This window comes from Ctenopharyngodon idella, chromosome 15 (genome assembly GCF_019924925.1).
Source record: "Ctenopharyngodon idella isolate HZGC_01 chromosome 15, HZGC01, whole genome shotgun sequence".
In the NCBI taxonomy this organism is placed as follows: domain Eukaryota; kingdom Metazoa; phylum Chordata; class Actinopteri; order Cypriniformes; family Xenocyprididae; genus Ctenopharyngodon; species Ctenopharyngodon idella.
In genome coordinates this window covers 27,062,304-27,087,721 of record NC_067234.1, presented here as the reverse complement: position 1 = coordinate 27,087,721, position 25,418 = coordinate 27,062,304, and the positions used below count along the sequence as shown (strand labels likewise).

Below are 25,418 nucleotides of genomic sequence, written 5' to 3'. Positions count from 1 at the left end.
TTGAAAGCCAACTGTCCAATAATGTTTAGAGCCTTTTGTCCAATGAACATTGATCTTTGCTCAATTAAAATCAGGTGTTCAGATATAAGCCATAGATTCCCTCTGATGCATGACTTCAAAAAGACTTTATGGGCCATGCATCCTCTGACATCTATAGACATTTTCATGCAGAGATGGATGGATGGGTGGATGGATGGATGGATGGAAAGCATTGATGGATGGATGGATGGAACAATAGACGGATGGACGGACGGACAGACAGACAGATATATAGATAGATAGATAACAGAATGAACTAAAAAAGAACAACAGAATTAACAATACATTAAACGAATGAATGATAAATGGATGGATGGATGGATGTACATATACTAAACATGCCACATTCCTGATGCATTTTTATGGGTCGCCATATCTCCCATGTAGTCTTAAAGCAATTAATAGAAACTCATATTCTCTCGATTACATTAATTTTGTGATGTGTTATTGCCCAAATCACTGAATAATTAGAGTATTTTTTAGAACCCAGATGCTTATCACCATATCACCATCCATGTGCCTAAAACTTTCTCAAAAACATCTCAGAGAGTGTTGGCAGTGTGTAAAATAATCAGCGAAGTGTCGAAATGTTACATAAGCTCTCATTAACCAGTCTACCTTAAGCACTGGCACACAGATTGGACTGGCATGCTGCTATAGCCACGCTTGGTTTAATGACACCTGCATGAAAAGCCGTGCAGCTATCTTGTCATCCCAGCTGGGTTTGATATACATCTTTCGAGCTGAAACTGATGTGAAATTGCAGTGCTGGTTGAGTGCGGCACGGTTCAAATATGTGAGATGCTTGCCAGAGAAATTCAATTTAAATGTGCCAATAGTGTGTGATGGCCCGCCTCATATGTCCACCTTCCTCTCCTCGCTCCATACCAGCTTCCTGAAGGGAAGCGTATGTACACATGTGGGCCAATCTGTCTAATGCCCACAGGGTAGGATCGGCTCTGCCAACTGCTCCAGGACATGACGGATAAATCTAGACCTAACACTTCTCTCAATGCTGTACTACTTTCCGTCCCACTCTCATTTTAGCCACGATTTTTCTGTTTGTCCTGCGATTCTGTGAAGATTCATGGCTTCCCAGTAGGGAGGGTGTTGATGTAACTGATATGAGCCCCAAGCATCTGTCAATATATGATGTGGAAAAGAGAAAGCATGTGCATTTGTGGATGTGTGCATGTGTGCACACGTCTTTGTATAAATCCTGGCAGCTTCGCTCAAGACTTGTTGCCAAGGCATCCGTATACCTCTAATAGCTGCTAATCTGAGACAGAGCATTGAGGAAGCATTCTGCTTTAAATATCTCAGTATATTCACGGCATAAATCACTCACAAAAACAAACATAATACTGTCTCATGGACGTTAGAATTCACATTTAATTTATGCACATTACTGCTTTGTTTCCCAAGCTTTTTTATCTTAGGCATGTCCACGGTTACTACAGTACAGCTCAAAAACCCCTTCATCAACATCAAACCAAAATGTTACTTTTTAATTCATATTATACTGTATATAATTTAGCATTCTCATTATGATTTAAATGGAAGCTGTTAGAAGTGTATTTTATATAGTACTGTTTAAAAGTTTGTGTAAAGAAGTCTCTTAAGCCCGGAACACACCAAGCCGACGGCAGTTTTTGTGCAAGTTTTCTCAGTGTGTTCCGCACCGTCGGCTGAAGTTGGTCCTCATCGGCTTTTTTTCGGCCAATTCGACATGTTGAATCGGCGTCAGAGAGAGTTCTCTGATTGGCTGTTCAGTATAGCAAATGAGTCAGTTCACGAGAATATAAGCAAAAGTTATGAAAGCAAGCAAATAAGTCATGACGTCACAGACAGAAGGTTGTTCTAATTTTACGTCATCTTACCTGAGCACTCGAATGCATGAATATTTTCATAATAACATGAGCGGAGTGGAATAAAGAACGTTATCAGCATGATTGATATTCAAAACGGTAAGCAAGCGCTGCTTTGTTTATGGTTTGTATACATGCAGTCTTAGTTTCGCTTTCTCTTTTTTGAATGACGAATATAGACAAATATATCTGCTTAAATAGACAGTTATCTCCTTTATACGCAGGCGCAGAACGTGCGTGCTAGTTGACAGTCGGCTGAAGTTCTTTTGTTGTGTTCACGCACATATTTTTTTCTCTGATGCAGCCGATGTGAGGCGACAACACCGTCGGCTTTTGTTGCCGCTAGTCGGGTTGGTGTGTCCCAGCCTTTACACTCACCAAGACGAATTTATGTGATATGATATATTACACAACATTACTGTTTTTCTGTATTATATATAAAAAACACAGAAAAAAAAAAAACAGTAATATTGTGAAATATTATTATAATTTAATATAACCGTTTTCTCTTTGAAAATATTTACAAATGTAATTTATTCTTGCAATGGCTAAGCTGAATTTTCAGCATCATTACTTCAGTCTTCAGTCACAAGATCCTTCAGAAATCATTCTAATATGCTGATTTGGTGCTCAAAAAATTTCTTCTTATTATTATCAATGTTCAAAACAGTTCTGTGCTGCTTCATACTTGTGAGGAAACAGTGACAGATTTTTTTCAGGATTCTTTGATGAATAGAAAGTTCAAAAGAACAGCATTTATTTGAAATAGAACTCTTTTGTAACATTATAAACATTAATTAATGTGTCCTTGCTGAATAAAAGTATTAACTTCTTTAAAAAAAAAATACAAATTTATATATATATATATATATATATATATATATATATATATAATTCATTTTTGAACAGAATTTCTAATAATTACAATTTTTGGACAGTCCTAATATTTTTATTTTCAATTTTTTTCATTTCTAAACAAAGCAAAATTATTCCAAGCACCTGGCTACTGTTTCTGGTTTGGCTTGGAATAGCATACTACTCTTATTATTCTTGTAGTGTGCAGTATGTGTATTGTGTGCAGCATTATACAATAGAAAGCATTAATATTACACTAGTATTCCATCCAAACACAGCCGCTGTATTTTGCACACTGATACTCATTAAATGAAAACAGCCTCTGCTTGGATTTGTGGGTGAATGTCTATCATTAAGAGAAACAGACATTGTGAGCTCGGGCATAATGCTCAGTCTTTTACAACAACAAGTGCACAACACATTTAGAAAATGATGGGCAGAGGGGAGCTACGTTAGGACAGTGAGGTGACATTCGCATGAACTTTGCTGTCCAGCTGGACCGCACAGCCGCGCTGAATGAGCTGGGCCAGGGAAGCGACAGATGCATTACATCAAATTGAGACAGCGGATATTACTCTCTAGAAAAACAGTGACGTCTTTGTGAAACTAATAAGGTTGGGTGCAAGCACCAGCTGCCAGTCCAATCTCTGCTGTTATGCCTGGAATAGTGAACAAAGTGGCCTTCGACTGTCCATCTGTCCATCACAAATCATAGAGCACTCCGTACAAGAGCAGTCCATGGAGAAAGTTGACAGTGTTTCAAAAGGTTAAAAGAGCAATAAAAAAAAGTGAGTGACACAAGGTGACGGTCACAAAGGCTCAAGAAATATGGTGTCACTCAGAAACCAGGCTGCTGTTTGACAGCGCTACCCTTCTGCTCTCTCTTTCCGTCATATACAGAAACAGGCAACGCTAAGAACAGTCAGACGTCAACTCGGTTTATCCTAAATGCGTGTTTAAAGTTGGAAAGCGATCTAACCGTGCTGTTGGACGTAGCTCGGGGCAAAAACAAGAAAACTCACTCAACTTCAGAGGTTGTAGTGTGTGAACATAAATGGAAATGTTTATTCTATAACAACATTATGAGTATAATTATATTCTACGAGTAGTTCTATTACAACAAAAGAACAGCACATCACAATGCTCTCAAACTCTATTTTAATAGTGTACAAAATGTTTTGACACCTTCGGTCTTCGTCAGGTCACCTTTTTCTGAGCACATCTTCAAAAAGATAATCTTTTATGATTATTCTTTCATAATTGTCCTGATTTAAAAAAGGTGTTGCTTGTTGACATCTCCTTCTTTAGAAAAAGAAAAAGAAATTAATATTCAAACCTCATCGGGTGGAGTGCAACACAGAAACGATGTTACTCAAAGTGAAATGGTACACGCACATCCCAAAAATCTTTAGAGCAGATGCATGACCAAAAAAAAAAAAAAAAAAACCCATCCAAGACGGCCTTGAAAAAAGAACAAAAGGACAGCACACTATGCCACTATGCTCTCAGACTCCATTTTAATAATGGATAAACAAAGTTTCGACCCTTTTGGTCTTTGTCAGGTAGTCTACCTGTATAATTCTTTTACTTAGCCTCATGTTGTTCCAAACCTTAAGACTTTTGATCATCTTTGAAACACAAATGAAGATATTTTTAATGAAACTTGAGACATTTCTAGTCCAAGCAACCTAAGTTAGCTTCAAATTTGCTTGTTTGACGAGGGAGAACTAATGAGGTTTGTTCCCACGTTTCATGCAAGCACGTTTGCGCTTCCATTTACCATATTTGATGAGCTCAATGTGTGTTGATAAATATTTATATGTGAATTAAATCCTGTTCATTATAAAACCATTATGTCTCTTCAGAAGATTTAGATTAAACTGCTCAATTCATATGGATTTCTTTTATGATGTTTTGATGTAATGGGCGTTCAATGAAGGGTCAGAAATGTCTCAGGTTTAATTAAAAATATATTCATTTGTGTTTTGAAGATTAATAAAAGTTGAATGGGTTTGGAACGACATGAGGGTGAGTAAAGGCGGGCGTACATGGTGCGATTTTTGCTGTTGTATGAGCTCGCAGGCAATTTTTTTCAATCGCGAGTAGAGTACCTTACAAGCACTTCCTGACCTCCTTATCATTTTTAAAAATGTTGAAAAAATTCAGGAGCTATCGTGACGTGTGCGGTTGAACGAGCTGATTTGTCTATCTATCTGAAGTTGACCAATCAGCAGCTAAGGAAAACAACAGAAGAAGAAAGATGACAGCGCCACAGTGAATTTGGACCATTGAAAAGGAGGATAAACTCACTGAACTCTGGCAGGAACAGCGAGCGCTGTATGATGTGTCAAGCAGTGTGTACCATGATAGAGTCGTCCAAGATGATATTTTACAGCAGATCGCCCAAGAGCTACAGTTATCAGATGAGATGTTACCTATAACTACAGCTATTGCTAGTTATAGTGTGTAACTAGGCTTTTTAAATCTCTCACTTTCTCTGTCTCTCACACAGACAGACACACACGGAAACGATTGCTTCGGAAATCGGCAGGTCGTAAAATTGTGTCGTATATCACTGCGTCCGTACAATTTTTTAGATAAACTCACTCGTGACGTGTGCGTGGACATACGTTCTTCCTACCATCAGAATTCGCACCATGTACACCCGCCTTAACTGATGACAGATTTGTATTTTTTTCGGGAACTATCCCTTTAAATTTCAAACTGATTTTCTGTGTCCTAATGGCAGATGGCACACCTGCGAGAGCCCATGCTTCACGCCGCAACAACAATTCAATCTACATCCAAACTCGCCAATAAAAATCACAGGAGCACGAAAGTGCTAATTAACAATAATTTCATCACAATTGGTCTGGCCGAACCCTGCTGGGCACAATGAAATCCAGTTTCCTTCCTACACATTTCCGCTCAAGTGTTCTGATTGAGGATTGGGGAAAAAACAATGTGCTTTTAGAGGATTTCTTCACCTTTACATCACATCTGTGTGACCACGGACAGGAAATCTCATTGTGTTCCTGGCAGACAGAAGCGTAAACACAGATTTTTACCTTTTGCTGATGGGTTGGTGTGGCTGAGAGTTACTTTACCTGCCTTAGGCCATCCCTGCTGTTCTGCATGATCCGGAGGGCATAGTTCGAGCGCTGGCCTTTACTGTTGAATTCGATGTGGCCTGTTAGACCTTCCAACTCTACCTATCCCGAGAGAGAGAGAGAGACACGTTAACGCCTGGGGGTATCATGCGATCACAGATCACAGCCACACAAGCCTTCAGTGCTGTATCGATTTATAGAGATACGTGGACACCAGAGCTTCTCACCAGAAGCATTTGCACAATGCAGGAAACGTATATAGATCTCTGTACGTCACGCATAGGATGATGCAGTAATGACAAGTTGATGGTCGTTAATCTTTAATGGCTGAGTAAGACACAGTGTCTCAGTTTCACACATTCTGCTGAAGGCTGCAGTTCTGATGAGGGTTTGTGGGCCGCAGTGGTACAGAGAGCAAAAACTAAATGATAAATGAGCCTGCAACGGCAGCAGGTGAGATGATTGGCAGCTTGTGGGCTCTCCCTGCGGTTCTTACCATCCTCAGGTAGTTCATCAGACTTGTGCCGTGCTCCCAGATCTTAGAAGACTTGCAGGAAAGCTGAGTGGCTCCTACATTCTGGCTACGGTTCAGCTCCTGCACGGCTGCCACCACTGTATGTACCGCATCAAACAGCAGCGCTGACGAAAGCTGAACACACACACATAAGAGTAAACGCATAGACAGAGCAAACAGAAAGCCATACAACCCAACTGTAGAATGCTAGACAGATATAGCCTACACTTTATGGCCAAAAGTATTTTGACAAGTGTTCAGCCATAGAAATAAATACTTAAGGTAGAACATATATTTACATTTATGCATTTGGCAGATGCTTTTATTTAAAGTGACTTACTGGGAAAAACATAGAGTTTGATGTATGTGAATAAAACCCATGATCTTGGGATTGCTAGTTGAAAATATACTACAAACCCCATAGACCATAAACTAGTATTTAATTAAATAAAGTATATAATATATAATACATTACCAAACCACATTATCAAAAGTTTAGGGTCAGCAAGATTTTTAACGTTTTCAAATCTAATGTTTATCAAGGCTTCATTTATTTGATAAAAAAAATAAAGTAAAACAAAATAATACACTGTACAGTAAAACTGTGAACATTCCTGTGATGGAAAAGCTTAATTTTTTAACAGCCATTACTGTAGTCTTTAATGTCACAAGATGATTAGCTGCTCAAGAAACATTTCTTATTATTATCAGTGTTGAAAACAGTTTAATATTTTTGTGGAAACCTGTGATAATTTTTTTTTTTTTTTTTCAGGATTCTTTGATGAATAGAAAGTTCAAAAGAACAGCATTTATTTGGAATAGAAATCTTTTGTAACATTATAAATGTACATATATATATATATATATATATATAATACATTTTATATAATACATTTTAAATAATACATATTATAATAATATATAAAATAATAGTCAATTATTTATAATGTATTGTGAATACAGTATACTCAAACTGTATTATTTAAACTAAAAATGAAATGTTGATGGTTCCAAGAGGGTGGATATATTTGAGCTACTCAAAGCAGCCAGCATCCAATTTGAACACATTTGGAATGAATTGGAGTGCCTCCATGGTCTCAATGATGCTCTTGAGTAAATTCTTGGAACCATGTTTTAATATCTACCGGAAAGCAGTGGAAACAGTGGAAGATGAAGCAAACGAAAAAGAAAAAAAAACAACTTCCCATCAATGCCTGTGGCTGTAAAATCAAATGCTTATAAAACACATATGAATAAAGGGTCTTTGGGTGTCTGCATATGTTTGTTTCATCGTTGATTACTGCAATATAGCCACCACATCCTTTGCCTCCTCAGCCCCCTGGAACTGAATTACTGACCACTTTAATTACATCAGATGGTGTGTCAATGTACTGCAGCAAAGGCTGTGGAGTTTCCTTTTCCTCTGACATCATTATGATGCTAAATCTTTCTGAAATGAAGCTATGTTATGCTGCATTATGGAACAGCACAGCAGCTTAGAGGAGGTGGAGATGTGTGTGTTGTGAGGGAAGGTTGAATGGGTTTGTGACTAAAATAGCAGTCTGTGTAAATGTTGTTGCCTACGTTTCTCTCCTTTCTGTAGAAAAAAATAACACAGTGTAACTATTCTGGTCACACGCAGGGAAATGTCCTGGCTGCTCTCATTAGGCGAATGCAGAATGACAATCTTTGTGCGCTGCCGATATGCAGGTTCGCTGGTTAATCTCTGCACAGACTAGCCAGTCTAGACTTTAGCTAATGAGGTCCAGGGCTTAAATATCTGTTCGGTTAGTATCTTCCATATCAAGCACATTAGGCTAAGCTAGTTGAGGCTTTGCATTTCTAGGTCAGTGTGTAACACAGAGCTGAGTCTCACTGTGGGGTTTAGACCTGTTATCTCTCTCATCTGTCTGCCAGACTACAAACCATATTCTGATTAATTAAAGATTAGACCTAATTAAATGAGAAATGCAACCAGAACTAGTTTCTAAAAGCAGTAGGCATTTATTTTTCAAAATTCTTCCCCCCTGCAGCTTTAATTAGAATACAAAAATGTAAAATTAATTCTAACAACTTACATCAGATGAAGAAATGTGCTACCGATTGATCTTTGATAACTTTTTTTTTTAGCTTCCCTGGATGTTTGATGGAGACTGAGATGAGTAATAATACATTACACAGATGTTTTCATTTCAAAAGTGCTGGAAATAACTGGGCTGACATGAACATGCAGGGTGTGTGTATTCCTCACTGTGAGTGTATGACTGTGTGTGATGAATTATACAGCCATAGGCCTCGGTTTCAAGGTAAGCAAGAGGACATGGGTAGTAGGCTGTACCAAATTAATTAACACAGCATCTTTAAGTTACAAATAAATGACTTTTTTTTTTTAAGCACATGGACTAGATCAGGGGTTCCCAAACTTTTCCATTCCAGGACCCACCTAGACAAGTATAATCTATCTCAAGACCCACCAAAATATTTGAGATTATTTGAAACCTAATCTTACTCAAAAGTTTGATATGACAGAAATCAAGTATTTAATAAAAATAATTTTATTTTATAGTACAACTGTCAAATTTCAGTTTCTTCATTTACAAATGTTAAAGAGCATATGAAATATGTCCATAAAAACTTGCTCACTCCGGTCTGGATATGAACTGTAATCCCCGCTGCGAGTATTGTTAAACTCTTCGCGGCGCTCAGCGCAGAAAATGCTTATGTTTCCTTATGTGTTGGTAGGCTGCCAAATGCACACGAAGGAATGAAAACAACGCCCTTTGTATAGGTCTCTGAAAGACAACAGCGCTTGAACAAGACGACAGAGATGAATGAACAGACCTGAAGCAGCCTTTTTTGTGACATTTGTAATGCAATCTCATGCAGAATACAGCGCAGTGATTGGAACGAACGAGTTTCTTGTCATTAATAATGCGGCCCTAGTCACTCTGAGACCCTCACTGTTATTACAAGTCGCACATGCGCTTCAAAACTCGCAGCGGACATTTATATAATAAATTTGCCGCCAATGTGATTTGAAAATTACACTGAGGAATATCGCGATTTCTATTTAATGTTGTTATATCGTGCAGCCCTAGACCAAACTGTTTGTGTGTGTGTGTCATTCACATGTGCAGCCAAGTGACATTGAGTGACCCATCTTTTCCCACTCTGCGACCTAAAGTTTGAAAACCCCTGAACTAGAAATAAGCATGAAATAAGCATGAGATGTTAGCATGGAGGTCCAAGCTGCTCTTTTCCATAAAATGAAAGTGGAATTATAATGCCAAGCTCCAAAATGAACAAAAAAGTATCATAAATCTAGCCCCTGGACTAGAAATAAACATGGAAAGGGACTATTTTTAACCCTTTTAAGCGTGAGTTTAAAATATTCTAACTGACCCCCCAGAGTGATTTTTTCCATGGCAACGTGTCATGCGTGTCACGCACGCTGAACGCAGCCACAATAACACTGTATGACAGATGGATCGCTATTATTTAGTTTTTCCTTTTTTATTTAAAATATTCACAAACTTGCTTAACATGTCATCAACTATCTGATATTCCGATTCTCAAATATGTGTGAGTGTGTTTTGTCGTTTAAAAGTCTTTATAAATTATCTTTATCTTGATCTATAACGCGAGACAGGCGCCACCATCTTAGTTTGCCCCGCAGTTCGCAGAGTCCTGTCAGTCGGATTTACAGCATGTGAATTCATCAGTTTCTCCCGAAATACATGCAAGTAAGTGGCTGGTGAGCTGGAAGAATAATAGAGTAAACTTTATAGTTACTTAGGCCCATTATGTGTGTCTGATATGAATGTCGGCAAATTATATTTGAATGGATTGTTATTGCTGCTTCCACTGATGTCTGACATCAGTGTGTATTTTATAAACTCTAAATGTATTGTTTTACTTGTGCTTATGCATATTTAAATGTCTGAAACCTTGAAAAAAAAAACATTATGTGGCTGAAAACACTGCATAGCTGTGATATATGACAAGCGCTGAGCGTGTCCGTCTCGCAGCCAAAGTATGAAAGCACAGTTTGAATCTGGCAGTCATGTGATGTCACAGAATGTTCTAAATCCAATATGTGGGACCGTACTCTCAGGGGCACAGAAATAAAAATCCCATATGTGGGACCGTAACGCTCAAAGGGTTAAAGGATAGTTCACCCAAAATTTAAAACTCACCCTCGTGTTATTCCACATCTCATTTTTTCCGTAAAACCCCAAATGAGATGTTAGGATAGAGGTCCAAGCTGCTCTTTTCCTTAAAATGAAAGTGGAATTATAATGCCAAGCTCCAAAATAAACAAAAAAGTATCACAAATGTAGTCCAAAGTGAACTTATGGCTATGTTTTTTGTCATTTTTGGAGTTTATAATGACAAACCATCTACTTTCATCATATGGAAATAGGCTTCTTGGGCATTCTGCGTAACATCACCTTTTGTGCTTCACGAAAGAAAGAAATTAAATAAAATCACAAAACTTAGTTTTTTTAGGTGAACTATCCCTTTAAATTGATTTAACTATGCATACTCAAAAGCATCTTTAACTGAGAGTTCCTCTGCCTTACTGGTGTTCCTGCAAAAGGCGCATGATCACAGTTCTCCTGCCAGGATCGATTGAGGCTGAGGACGAAGTCCTGAAAGAAGGGATGTGTCCTGTTGAAGACTGAAAACCCGACGATGTTGACTCGTTGATCAGCTAAATCGTCCAATCGTAGCAGAGAGAATTCCTGCAAGGGAAGAGAAAATGTTCAAGTTAATTCACCAACATGAGTGCTTCTTATCAAACTGCCAAGCTCAGGTCCCCTGTCGAATCTGAACAACCTAATGATGCCCATAGGAAGTAAAACAATATCGTCAGGCTCATTAACAAGCACTGAGGTAATTCTGCCAATTCCTGGGACAAGTAATTCAATTCAGCAAAAGTTAATGCTTAGGAGAGCAAATCCCAGCAGCTATTGTGCTTCAGATCCCATGAGGGTCACTTTGGAGATTGTGCGAAAGTGGGTGAGAAAAGGTCCGCAGTGTTGTCAGTCTGCGTCCCAGTACATGCAGTACATCAGATGAAGGTTAATAGAGATGTTCCTGCAGTTCCTGCTGACAGTATTACAGTCTATGACTCTGCCGCTGTCATTGGCTCAAGGGACATGATGATGTGAAGAGAAAGAGGAGTTATAGTGCTGGACCCATGACACAGATAATATGAGACGAGAAGAGATGAGGAGAGAAGTGATGAGATGAGAAAATACATGATGAGAAGAGACAGGATGAACTAAGACTAGAAGACAGATCTCATTTCATCTCATATAGTCTCATCTCAAAACATGAGATGAGACTGTATGAGATAAGAAAGGAAGAACTGAGACTAGACAAAGAAGAGAAGGAAATAACTTAAAGATGAGACTAGGTGGGACGAGACATAATGAAGTGAGCCTAGATAACAACAGAGAAAAAAAACAGAAAATATCAGATAAGACAGATGAGAGGAGAAAAGATGAACTGAAAGGACTACATGAAGACTACATGAGATGAAACAAGACTAGATGAGATGAGACAGAATGTGAAAAGATGAGCTGAAATGAGAAAAGATGAGCTGAAATGAGATTAGATGAGAAGTGAAAGGATGAACTGAGACTAGACAACAAAAAAAGAGAAGACTACATGAGAAGAGATGAAATTAGATGAAACGAGAGCATGGACTACACTAGATGACAGAGATGAGAAGACTTAATGAGAAAAGATGAGATAAAATAAGATGAGACTAGATTAGAAGAGAACGGATAGACTAGAAACTAGACAACAAAGAAGAGATTAAATGAGATGAAATGAGACTAGATGACATGAGACAGAATGGACTGAGACTAGATGACAGAGAAGAGAGGACTAAATGAGACTAGATGAGATGAAATGAGATCAGATGAGAAGAGAAAGAATGAAATGAGACTAGACAACAAAGAAAAGAACATTAGATGAGAAATGATGAGATGAAATGAGATGTGACTACATAAATTAAAAGACTATATGACAAAGAGGTGAGACTATGGAACGAGATGAGACTAGACAAGACGAGACAGGATCAACTGAAACTAGATGGCAGAAAAGATTAAATGAAATGAGATGAGACTAGAAGAGAAGAGACAAAATGAACAGTAGAAAACAAAGAGGAGACTAGATGAGAAGAGAAAAGACAAGACAAGGTGAGACTGAGAAGAGGATAAGAGAGAACAGGAGAAAACAGAACATGAGAAGACACAAAAGCAGAGACTAGAAGAGAAGACAGGTGACAAAACGAGATGAGAAGATACTAGATAACAAGATACGACAGATGAGATGAAATGAGACTGGATGAGAAGAGACATGATGAGCTAACATTTAAAGAAGTGACTCACACAATAAGACTCAATGAGAAGAGACTCGATGAGAAGACGCAGGATTACTTGAGACTAGAAGACAGAGATGAGAATGAGATGAGGTGAGGCTAAATGAGAATAAAAAAAAACATGAAATGAGGCTGAGAAAGAATGATGAATAGTTAAAAAAAAAAAGAGCAGGAAGCTGTGTGCGCAGGAGGGGTCATGGAAGGTGAGCGAATGATCCCGACACACACAATAGCAAATCCCCAGCCTTACATGAGGGAGCATGCAGCAAGACTGGAGCACCTCAGATCAAAGACAACACAATCTTGCCCTCTCATTACAAACACAAAGCCAGATGAGGACAGCCACCCGGGCCATGGGTAGCGCACACTGCATGGGATTAAAGCCTCTGCCGAGAGGACAGGAAGAAAAGGAGGGAGCGCAGTGTCATGGGAGTGCAGAGACTAAAATGCACTGCAGAGCTTCAGGAGACATTTGTTTCAGAGGAAACTCGGGGGAGAAAAAGCGCTGAATCTTCTTGTAGATAACAGAAGCTCCTTTTTTCTTATTTTGCAGGTGGCACGGCCTCTCTGATTCACTAAAAGATGACCATGTCTGCTTCTGATTTAAATAAAGGCCCGTCTCCTGCACTGATGGCAACCACAATGCTGCAAAACCACGTCCAAACATGCTTAGAGACGCAAGGCTGATTCCATTCAAATGAAAAATATCAAAACAACATAATCAAAATATGTAATTATAGCACCTCCAGCACTAAAACTTTTATTTGAAACTCTCACACTCACTGCAAACTTCAAACTTAATTAAAAAAAGTGAATAATATAATAGTTATATTTCATTAGCAAGCAATTTTTGAGACATATTTAATATATTATATGCCGCAAGCTACAATCTGTTGCTGATGTAAATCCAAAAAATAAAACCCAAAAAACAAAACATCAGAGTAATGCTGCTGTCTAATCATAATGCCGCTTTGCAAATGAACCTTTATTGTAAATGGACTCATATTGATTAGCATATAAGAGAGTGTGAACAGTTGACCCTTCCTCCATCTGCACTCCCTGGAGCAGTCTGACAAGCCCGACGGGAACGGACCTGTAATTACTCTCCGAGCGCATGTTAATACTTCATTAAAACAGAGACAGTGTAAATGAGCCAGTCATTAACTGTGGCGCACTTTGGGCCACTCATACACGACACGGAAGGTCATCGAATATCCCGCAGTATGCGTGGAGTGTGTGCATGTGTGATTGAGCAGACACTTCAGCATTTACTAAAAATTAACTGTGCCCACTAATAGCACCGTTCATTTGCACATGTGCCTAATTCGCTAAAGAAATTATGCAAATCAGATAACAGCACAAACACGTTATGAACACAATTTGCGTGATGCAGTGTTAACTATAACTATTAAAAAATCTTTTTCTTTAAAATGGCAGTGAGCGGGATCAGCGAGTATGAGCTGAAGAAAGTATCTCCATCCACATCCATCCATCATAAACATATTCCACACAGCTCCAGAGGGTTAATAAAGGCCTTCTAGAGTGAAGCGGTGCATTTGTGTAAGAAAAAAATCCATATTTAACAAGTTATGAAGTAAAATATCTAGCTTCCGCCAGACCGCCTTCTGTAAAGTGTAAAACTCTCACAGTTCAAAAAGCTTACGCTACGTCCTACGCCTTCCCTCTTCAACTTACAGAAAAAGTATAACTGACGCGACGCCATTTTACACTTTCTTCGTAACTTCAATATGGAAGACGGTCTGGTGGAAGCTAGATATTTTACTTCATAACTTGTTAAATATGGATTTTTTTTTACACAAATGCATCGTTTCGCTTCAGAAGGCCTTTGTTAACCCCCCAGAGATGTGTGGAATATGTTTATGATGGATGGAGACACTTTCTTCAGCTCATACTCGTTTGGTAACGCTTACTGCCATTATAAAGCTCGGATGCATCAGGATATTTATTAATATTTCTCCGATTGTGTCAGAAGAAGAAAGTCATATACACCTAGGATGGCTTGAGGGTGAGTAAAGCTTGGGCTAATTTTCATTTGAAAGTGAGCTAATCCTTTAAGATCACACTTAACACCTGGCTAAACTGGATTGCGAGGAGTTAAGGCTAGCCCACACTAAAAGATTTTTAAAATCTTATCAGAAACATATCAAACATGACTATAAAAAAAAATCATAGATTTAACAGTTTTGTTCCTATACTGTGTGGAGTGCTGCGGTGTGACCAAAACAGCACACCACACACTATCAGATTCCACTCACAAACAACCAGAATCCCGACTGTGAACAGGAAATCTCACAAAATCTCTTGCGGCCAAACGCGACTTTAGAGTAAACAAACATGGCGGACGAAGGGCAAGAAGAAATGGCGATAATATTATTTCGACTGCTTTTTACAGAAAATTTGCTGGAAAAAAATACAGGCTATGCTTCCATCAGCTCGCTTTCCTTGGGGTTCTCCCATACAGGATTTCTGATCGTAAATATTTAACATGTTGAATATTTACAAAGAGATCAGTGTGGCCCGATGTTCTTCCGAGCAGATTCAATCACTGTTAACACCTCACACCACAGGAAAATCTGATAAGATAATCTGTAGAACTATCAGGATAATAGGGACTTTAGGGATTGTCAGAAAGGGAGAATTGGGCTCAAAATCGCCCTGATTATTTTGTAGCGTGTGGGCGCTTTTAGTGAACAAGATGCGCTAAAATTCCACATATCACATAAATACATGCACACAAACAGTTTTAACTATTTGGCCAGCATAAGAGAAGAAGCATCTAGGAGACAGTTGGACCCCCTGGGACAGCAGCTGCTCCTGATCTCTGGCAGGATGACAGAAGAGAGAGGAAAAGAGAGGAAAAGAAAGAGAGAGAGAACAGGAAGAAAAGACACTGGATAGAGGAGAAGGAAGAGAGGTGAGGTGCTGACAGGCTGGCGATGAGCCCCATGACACAGCCTGTCACCCGAAGATCAATCAGAAAAGCAGAACCTGGGCCAGCTTGCTGCTTCACCGCTGGCAGACTCTCTTTCCCACACACACACATACTGTATAGTGGCATGCATGCATGCATATTGTTTGTTGTGGCACAGCCAAACAGAGTTTGGAATAATTAGCTCCCGGGAGAAATACTAAACCCTGATAGGTGGTAAAACAGGGTGCGAACCACAGGTCTGGCCCCCAAACTAAACCAATTTAACCTCTAAAAATATATGTTTTTTTTTTTTGGTTTTTTTTTGACAGTCTATAGAGGACAAATGAGGACAAGGATCTGACAATCTAATATTCATTATGACAAATAACAGCATTCACACAAGAAAAGGACTAAAATTAACTGGCACAAATACAATCACAAGTCAACACAGCACAACAAACTAATGAATCAAAAGTAACTCCATGGCTCCTTCCGAACATCCATAAGATATACTAGGTGAAAAATAGTATGTGAAATGAGTATTATGCCCAAATTAAATTCACATAACAACTGTTTCCATATATTTATTTTAATTTTATGTGCATTTTAACACTATGTTATATTACCTTGGCATTAAATCACAGAAAACTACAGAACCACAGAAAACGCTGCTGCATGAGTAATACAACGGTGACTGCAAATTTGACATCTTTCTCTTCTGACCAATGTAATCAATCTATTGTCATTTTTTCCCCTCTTTTATAAAGTCATATAATTACTATAATTGATTTTTTTCTTTTGCTACTTGAGTAAATGGGAATGCAAAAATATGATTTGTTGGAAGTTTCCTAGACCACTAGAAGTTTACCCAACTATGACTGAGAATCATGGAAATGTGGTTCATGGACATTTTACCATCCCATGAGTGCACAGATGAAGATTTGTGAATGGCAGTAAAAATGACGCTGGCATGATCAGTAGTTCACATGCCTTTTTTTAAAGGTTGAAGTAATTACTTATTCAAAAGAAGTACCTAAAAACCTCAGATTATGCGATTTCAGACAGAAATCTGGGGTGTCTGAAAAACTTCAAGAACTTAAGCTGAGTCCTATCTCAACTATTACGTGACTCACTGACGTGCTGTACTCAAATTTCTCATATAGAGCCATGATTTAGGTGTTCGTTTGTGGGTGTTAATTGATTCCTAGCACTGAGTGGTGTGATTATGTAGGAGAGGCTGGTGTTATGATGTTCAGAGTTGCTTGCTGTGAACATCCTTCATGGTGTCGGTGGAAAAGTGCCAAGAGAGAATAAAACAGACTTGTCTTTTTTCCTCACAGACAAGAGGAGACAGTATCTTTCACTCACTGAATCACTCATTCATTCAGCGATTTACTATTTGATGCACAGTATTACTGACTAACTAATGCACCTGCTCAATCCATTGAACTGAGCATTCAGGCATAATATAAGTTATAATTTCTAATCATTATTTTTCTGCCCAAACGTAAGAATACACTCCATTTACAGCACAAATTAGCTTTGTAACAATTACACGTCAAAGAAAACCTAAGAAAAGACACTGACAGGTCTACAGTGAGAAGGCAATTTCAAACAATTTTATTTTATTTTATTTTTATTTTTTTTTTTTACACAAAGCTATCATATTACTTCAGAAAATTTGGAATATAGCGCATGAGTTGCATGAACTACTTTTATGGGGCTTTTTTGTTCTTTTTAAAGCTTTAAAGCTCCAGTACACATTCATTGTAATTGCATAAAAAAAGAGCGATCAACACAGTCTTTTAAATATACTTTTGTACTGCACAGAGGAAAGAAAGTCATATGGGTTTGAAATGACATCAAAGGTGAATTTTCATTTTGAGGTGAACTATCTCATATAAACAACTATCAATGTATAAACAGCAAAAAAGCAACATTTTAGGCTCTATGAAGAACTGAACTCTAGGCTAGAGATACATACTAATGAATAGGATATCGATTTTTTTCAATGATAACATCAGTTAAGCAGCAACTTTTTACTCCATGAATTAAAGAGGTAATGAATGCCGATTTAAACCGATGCCGATGAAATCTCTGAGAGTGATTATTTGAACAGCTGAATCGTTCATAGGGTTTTTGGCAGATATAAGTAATTTTACACTTGTATTAACTGGCATGTAAATTCACGGCATGAATCAGAGAAAGGGATCCCTGCTGACTGCTAATGATTATAGTTGTTGACAGTGTTTAGTACATTGTGGAAAGAGTTCTTCCTCTCTTTCTCCATCTCTCTCACTCTCACACACTAGATGGCTGAACATGAGATAGGATTACTATATGTAAGCCTGTATTTTGCAGTCATCTCATTGCTTAGACTGAGATTGGATTCACACACTGACATTCACAAGAAATATATGCAATATCATACACACACACACACACACACACACACACATATATATAGCCATGGAATATTGCAATTTCACTTACATCTAGAGAAATCAGTAAGAACGCCAAAATGACATTACAATGCAGTGCCACATTAACCATTAACAGGCAGTATGTTAAGATTGTGTCTTAAAGTCAAAATGATACAAAAGTATCAACAGATTTTTTTTCTTCTTCTAACATATATCTGAGTGAAACAAAGCACAGATTAATTGCTCACAATAAGATCAATAACTTGAATTTTATACAATAGATTCGATAGAAAAAAATTCACTTTAAGAACTAGTCTGACTAGCTAGTAGTTAGCCACGGGGTAAGCAGTCTTACGTTTTAGATTCAAATTAGACCAATCTACATTTTTATGTATCTGAAAAAAAATTATGACCAGTCTCAAATAAAACAAAATGAGATGACTAACTTGACTAATCTAAGCTGTTTATGCAACCAACAAAGTGAAGTTCTATGCATTTTCAAACATTTTTGACAGAAATAGCAGGTCTATCCAAACATCCATAAATAACATGTTTGCATATATTTAGTGATATGCTCTTCTTTTTGGTTCTTTTTTTCCCCCAAGTTGACTAATAAGTTATGGCCACTGAATGACTTTCCTGAGGTAAATGTAATGTTACATACTGTTCTACTGATATTTTTCAGTGTTTAAAACACTGACTGTGTGATGATACATTTCAGTAAGGTGTACTGTATCCTCAGATATACATTCATGTTTGTTTCTTGTTCTAACAAAAAGCAGAAGAGATAATCGATTCACATGCACTGTGCTGCCATTTGAACTGGGGCTGCTACAGCAATCTGTCAGGGCGCAATGAAGAAAGTCGAAACAACATTTCTTGTTTGAACTTTGTGATAAAATTGACATCTTAACTCAAAATGATAGAGCATGTCACATAAGCTTTCACTTTTATTTCTCACATTATAGACCTACCTGCCACAACAGCAGCAGTCAAAACATATTATGTTGCCGACAGACTAATCTAGTGCACTTGATTAATCCAGTGTCCACAAAAGTCTTCATAAATACAGCAAAGTGTCTGCACTTGCCTTAAATCCCAACCTGAACAGGAAACAAAATTGCATTTGTGCCTTAAATTATTCACAAATGACAAATTAATGACCTCTGATGGCATGGAAAAGCTCTGAGGTATGATAACAGAATGCATAAGCACTTAGAATATGTCAGCACTTTGAAAAATGCATGTATGCTTTTGTGCAAATGAGTGTGTATAATGTGTGTGTGTGCATGAAGAAATGAGGCAAGGCCACAGGTTTGTAAGGGAAGGTGATCTGTCAGAGTTGACAGAAATGAACCTGGTATTATCACTTTGGTCAGCCCTTGGCATTTTCTTATCAATCTCCAGAGGCCAAGTCACTCTTTGTCACTCACCTGCCCACCCCACAATTTTGAACTTTCCAAAGTTAGATGGTGTAAACTCTCTATCATGTCTGCAACAACTAATCAATCAGCAATGAAAATAATCGTCAACAAACTCATTATCGAATAGGTGAGTCTAAGCCAGTTACATGAGAGTGAGCTGCTGCATGAAAAAAGCACATGATCCAAAACATGACAATGTTTTATATTAAGCACTTCAAACAAACTTTTGTTGGTGGTTTCTCCAGCATAAAACTTGCTTAAATGTTAGAAATTCAAATAAGTGTTTCCCTTTTTTTCCTGTTAAACTTAAGGAGTTAGTTCACCCAAAAATGAAAATTCTATCCTCAATTACTCTCATATCGTTCCAAACCCATAAGACTTTCGTTCATCTTTGAAACACAAATTGTATTTTTAATGAAATTTTGAAAAATTGATGATATAACTTTCATTTTTGGGTGAACTACTGTAACCCTTTAATGCAGAATTTATTGAACAAACTTGAGTGTGCATGTAAGTCAAACAAATGATATTCAATATAAAGAGATTATTTTTTATAAAACGTATTAGACCAATAATTGAATAAATAATCATTAGTTGTAGCCCTGTAGGTATTTTGCTAAAAGAAAGGCAACTATTTTTTAGGTAGTTTTACAAAACACAGAAGGAGAAAAGTGGCAGAGATCCAACTCTGTCCTCCGATGTGTTTACTTCTTTGTCCTCAGATTATTATCGCTGTTGTTTTTTGTGCACAACAAATCAAGTTTCCGAGCGCAAACTGCATTGTATAACCTATATCTTGGGCAAACCACTGGCTTTATGCCATTCCATCCTGATAGATTGTGTCTTAAAGCAATAAAGTCTGGGTCTGGCATATGTTTCTTTGTCAAACAAGCCTCTAATCGACAACAGAGCTGTCGTTCAGCATTACAGACAGATCAAGTAGCACAAGCTGGTTATTTTACACATTCCCAGCGTTTATTAAGCGAAAACTAATCTGTTGACAGATGTTCAGTGGAGTGAAACTGACAGTGATATTTAGGTGTTACAAAAAGAGATGGAACACATGAAATTATGCAAATATAACTGGTGGAAATGACAACAGAAAAGTAAATTAGTCTACTATTGGGTTTCGTGTGGAGACAACAACAGTCGATTATTAGTTCTGTCTACCTCCAGCAGTGAGGTGGATATTGTTATACTGGCCATATCTACTGTATGAAAACAGTAGTCAACCTGTTCAGGGGTCCACCAGGGATCGGTGATTGATCCCACGCTGTTATCTCCAAATCTCTTCTCAATGCAGCTGGACTAGATTCACCTCACCTTTCATCAGAAATAATGGTCTGTCTTGCATGCTGTCCAACACCTGAGATTAAATCACAACTGGACAGAACAGCTCTTTCTCTCACCATCACCATGACAAAGACATGAAGCTCTCACTACTGAAGTGCAGACAGACTGCAGAGCTCACTTTTTATTTTACAACACTAGTCTCTGACACACTCACACTCTGTTGACTGTGCAATTTATATTAGATATTAATTACATTTTTGCATGCAAAGTAGGCCGTTTGTTTATATGAAATCAATGTCCATCTTTTTTTTTTTTTTTATGCCAAATACATGGATCTTGGCATAAAAAATACGCAGGTGATAATGTAAAACAATTCTGTACATTTTGCCACTTACCACACTGCTACTTGCCATAAATAAAACAGCAGTACCATAAATAAATGGATATGAAAGCATTTAACCCTCATGTTTATATTTTTTAACCTTTTCCGCTAAGAATAATAGTTCATTATAACATGGAATGTGTACTGTACATAACAATCAGCCTAGCAACAACACGAACACTGCAACTAAATTAATTTATACATATTACTGATATCTGCAATCTAACATACATAGCCATAATGTAACATCTTTACTGCTTGTGTCACAAGGTTACGCCTTCTTGTTCATATGAAAATCTACAGATGGTAGAGTTACAAAAGACATTAAAATAGCAAAGATTTTTTTTCACAAAAATATTTGACTGCATAATGGAAAGCATGACCAATCAGAATCAAGTATTTCAAAGAGCTGTGTAATAATCAAAGAAAACTAGCTAAGACGGCAGCCTGAGCACAGCTAATTGATCATTTCAGAGTAATAGAATATAATTTCAGATCCATTTATCCTTATTACAGATCGTCTGAGGCAAGACTGGACATGCAGAGTGAATGAAGCAAACCCTCAATCATTGATGGTAGGGAGCGGGCACTGGCATTGCTTGCATCTAATGAACTCAATATAGCAGGTGCCAAAGATCAGGCACTGCTTCATGTTTTTCACAGCTGAAAAATAAAAGATTGATCTTTTGGTACTTTCACCGAGATAAATCCCCCAATTGTGTAATTAGTGCAGACGTGGATAAGGAGGTCTCAAACACTTTACATAATTATAAAACAGGGGAGTTGTAAATCATTTGCTTATTGCCTGAGGGACATATACTAACGTTTTCTGGGAAGAATGAATGTAGACCACGCTTATCTGTGCATCAGGGGCGACGGCAGGAACTTTCAGTGAGTGCTATCAGCTCAATACATTTGTCAACAGGGAGTAATCAAGGCCGCAGAGGAAGTAAGACTGCAATCAAGCTGACAGAAACTAATCAATATGCAACAAGGCTTTAGACATGCAACGTAAAGTTAAGCAGAGCCAATGAAGTTTGCCACTAAAGTGAATGACTATTATTAGCAAAGATATGACCATTGAATCTGTGCTTAACGCCGTTGATTGCAATTGTACAAGCTGTAAAGAAATGCTTAAAGGCCGTCTAATATGGCATTGCTCACAAGCTTTCATTACTGCTTAAAAGGCAAGACATTAAATGTACAAGCTGCAAATATCAGGCAAATTTACAGTCTTTCTGATCACGTACTATTACAGCGTTTCTTTCATTACACACTCTATTGACTGCTAAGCTTTAAATCTAAACAGAGAGGCAGAAACCATGAGAGGTCCTCACGCCTGAATAATGATTTTTGTGTATTGACAAGCACGATATAGACACTGGCTTCCATAAGTCAGTGCAAACGACTTTGCTCAGATCTCACGGATCCATGTGCTGTGAACCTGATCGCTATTGATGTGTTTGAGCGTCGTTCCACCATGTCATTGCATTGGGAGGAGTCCAAGAGGGTGGGAACTAGACATAGATTGTTTATAGATGATCTAGATATTTATGAGCTAAGTTGTTGGTAAATAGGGTCAACGAATAAAACAGGATGAATGGTTACAGGAAAAAAAAAAACTGATAAAAAAAAATACCTCCATCTATTTAAAAATCTACTTTTTCATGCATCAAACAACAGTCAAGGAAATTGAACGTTGGCCTTGCAAAACCTTGTTTGAAAGTTTTAGGCCTTAGAGACACACATACAAGATGGACGGACAGACAGACAGACAGACATATAGATAGAACAAAAGACAGACAGAAAGAATGACAGAGTGATAAAAAGATATATCAAAGCAATAAGCCCCGTGAAGCCGTGGTTTACAGTGAATTTATTACAGCTAAGGGGCGTTGTTAGGCACAACATGGAAAGGAACCCCCTTAGCTGTTATAAATTCACTGTAAATCACGGCTTCACGGGGCTTATTGCTTTTATAAAATGGTTACCGCACAATACAAATATTAAAGCCATAAAATATGTACCAATGCAACTTTCATGAAGTAAAATCATTAAAAACATTACTTCTGCTGGAAAAAAATAGTCCCTGATCATGAACAGCAACAGCAAAGTTACATTTATTATGCCATTAGATGGCAGCAAAGATTGTCTTTATGAGCAAGTCACTCAGTCGCAAAGATTTTTATATTGAAACTTGTTGTGAACACGGAAATGACTAGCGCTGTCAGTGTCAGCAGGGCATGGGAAAACCCATTAAATGAGGACAAGATCAAAGCGGACATTCAAACGGATTTTTTATTATGAACAAAATACTGACCTGTAGAAGAATGCTAAATCTGAATGCAGGTAATACACTCGGTCACTCAATATTTCTCACAATACTCTTCTACATAATGCAGTAAGCTTCAATGAACAAAATCAATTGAGAACAAACATATGTTTACATTGCTAAGAGTGGTTGCCAAGACAGACGCAGCAACATACACACTCAGTGGTGCAGCAATACTTATGTAATACGGTCAGCTGTATGTTTTTGGGAATTTTACAACAGCTTTGAACGTGGCTCAACCAATCAGAATCAAGGCCCGAAACCATCCGTTTTTATAAAGAACGATAGACAGAATGACATATAGAACTATAGATAGATAGAACCATAGAACAATAGATAGAACGATAGACAGAACGATAGATAGAATGATAGAACGATAGATAGTACCATAGATAGAACGACAGATAGAACCATAGAACGATAGAATGATAGATAGAATGATAGAACGATAGATAGAACGACAGAAATATAGATCAACAAGTTACTGACAATATAGAGTAAATGAATTCAATGTGAGGTTGAAATATGGTGCTGCATTCTAAGGAAGCTGTCTGTGTAGATAGAGGACAGCAACACATGTTAATGGGCCAGATGATGTGGAGCAATGTGATCTTAGCAAAAACAGATGATATGGTAATAAAACACGAATGAATACGTGAACGGTCAGCCCGATATCCTCAGCCATCAGCGGCTGGACCACACTGCTTGTGCCTGTATGTATGACTCTGCTCTGATCCCTGCTTGAAGCGCTGTGGTGATGACATGTCTGACAGGGCGCATCAGGACCGTGTGACAGGGAAATTAAACACGAAGAACAAAACAAACAGAGGACAGGCACAGATAGAGATAGAAAGACAGAGTGGCAGCTGACGATGGCCATAATATGTTGTGAGGCAGCGCATACGAAGCCCTGATGAGAATCAGCGGCGATCTCCCATTCACACAACCTTCAAATGACATCAGATCCCCCCAGCAGCTAAGCTGATGTGATTTATTTAATCCAGCCGAGTAGTTTGGAACTAAGGAGAACAAATCACTTTGATGGAATTCATGACGGAGGAGTAGAAGTAGAAAGAGAGAGAGAGAGATAGAGAGAGAGAGAGAGAGAGAGAGAGTCAGGCCTGTTTCACATAGCTGCTGAATTCTGTTTCTGCTGCGCAACTGTGGCTCTAAACAGAAAAAAAAACATTATTTCTGACATACTATGTTTGATAACAGCCATAAATTATACAAAGTGCTATCAGGAATTGGCTATTGAGAATTATTTCAAACTTCATCATAATGAAATCTAATAATACATGAGGAAGGGGCTCATATTTACATTAAAATGGTAATTAATCTACACAGAACGGAACCCAAATCCCAAAGTGCAATTATAAGCCGCTTAAATAGTCTGGATTGAGACAGATTTACTGAATAGAAAGAGATTTTGTGTGCCTGTGACAGCATGTGTAAGCACAAAAGATGTCTTTTTCTCAAACAATGGGGGAGTAGTTTAACCCATTTATTATGTTGCTTCATAAAAAAAAAAAAAAAAAAAAAAACGAAATAGATAAAATGTATACACGGATGCAATGTAATAAGTCACTTTAGATTAAAACTGTCTGCCAAACACATGTACAAAAGCCGAATTGTAAAATATTGTGTTTGTAAGTAAATTTATATGAAGTATTTGCAGTTCAGCACTCCTACAGATGGCAAAAATAGGCACTGCTTACACTGGCAGTGTGAATGCTGTGACCTGCTAACATGGCTGTCAAAATAAATGTGTGCCACTTACACATTGTCACGTTTTGAGTTTGTAGATCTGCTTCTCAATCCTGTTCATGTTTGAGTTTCTTTGTTCAACCCC

At 37.9% G+C, this 25,418-nt stretch overlaps 1 protein-coding gene across 4 annotated transcripts in view; it reads right to left on the bottom strand.

Annotated features, from left to right (window-relative positions):
• grik4 (glutamate receptor, ionotropic, kainate 4) overlaps positions 1-25,418 on the bottom strand; it is a 329,903-nt gene that overhangs the window by 53,515 nt on the left and 250,970 nt on the right. For all 4 annotated transcript variants that reach the window (XM_051861113.1, XM_051861111.1, XM_051861115.1 and 1 more), the window contains 3 exons: positions 10,970-11,131; positions 6,369-6,521; positions 5,870-5,974 (listed from right to left, as the gene is read on the bottom strand). In XM_051861113.1, coding sequence (XP_051717073.1) covers positions 5,870-5,974; positions 6,369-6,521; positions 10,970-11,131 — 420 coding nt within the window. The remainder of the gene's footprint in view (positions 1-5,869; positions 5,975-6,368; positions 6,522-10,969; positions 11,132-25,418) is intronic.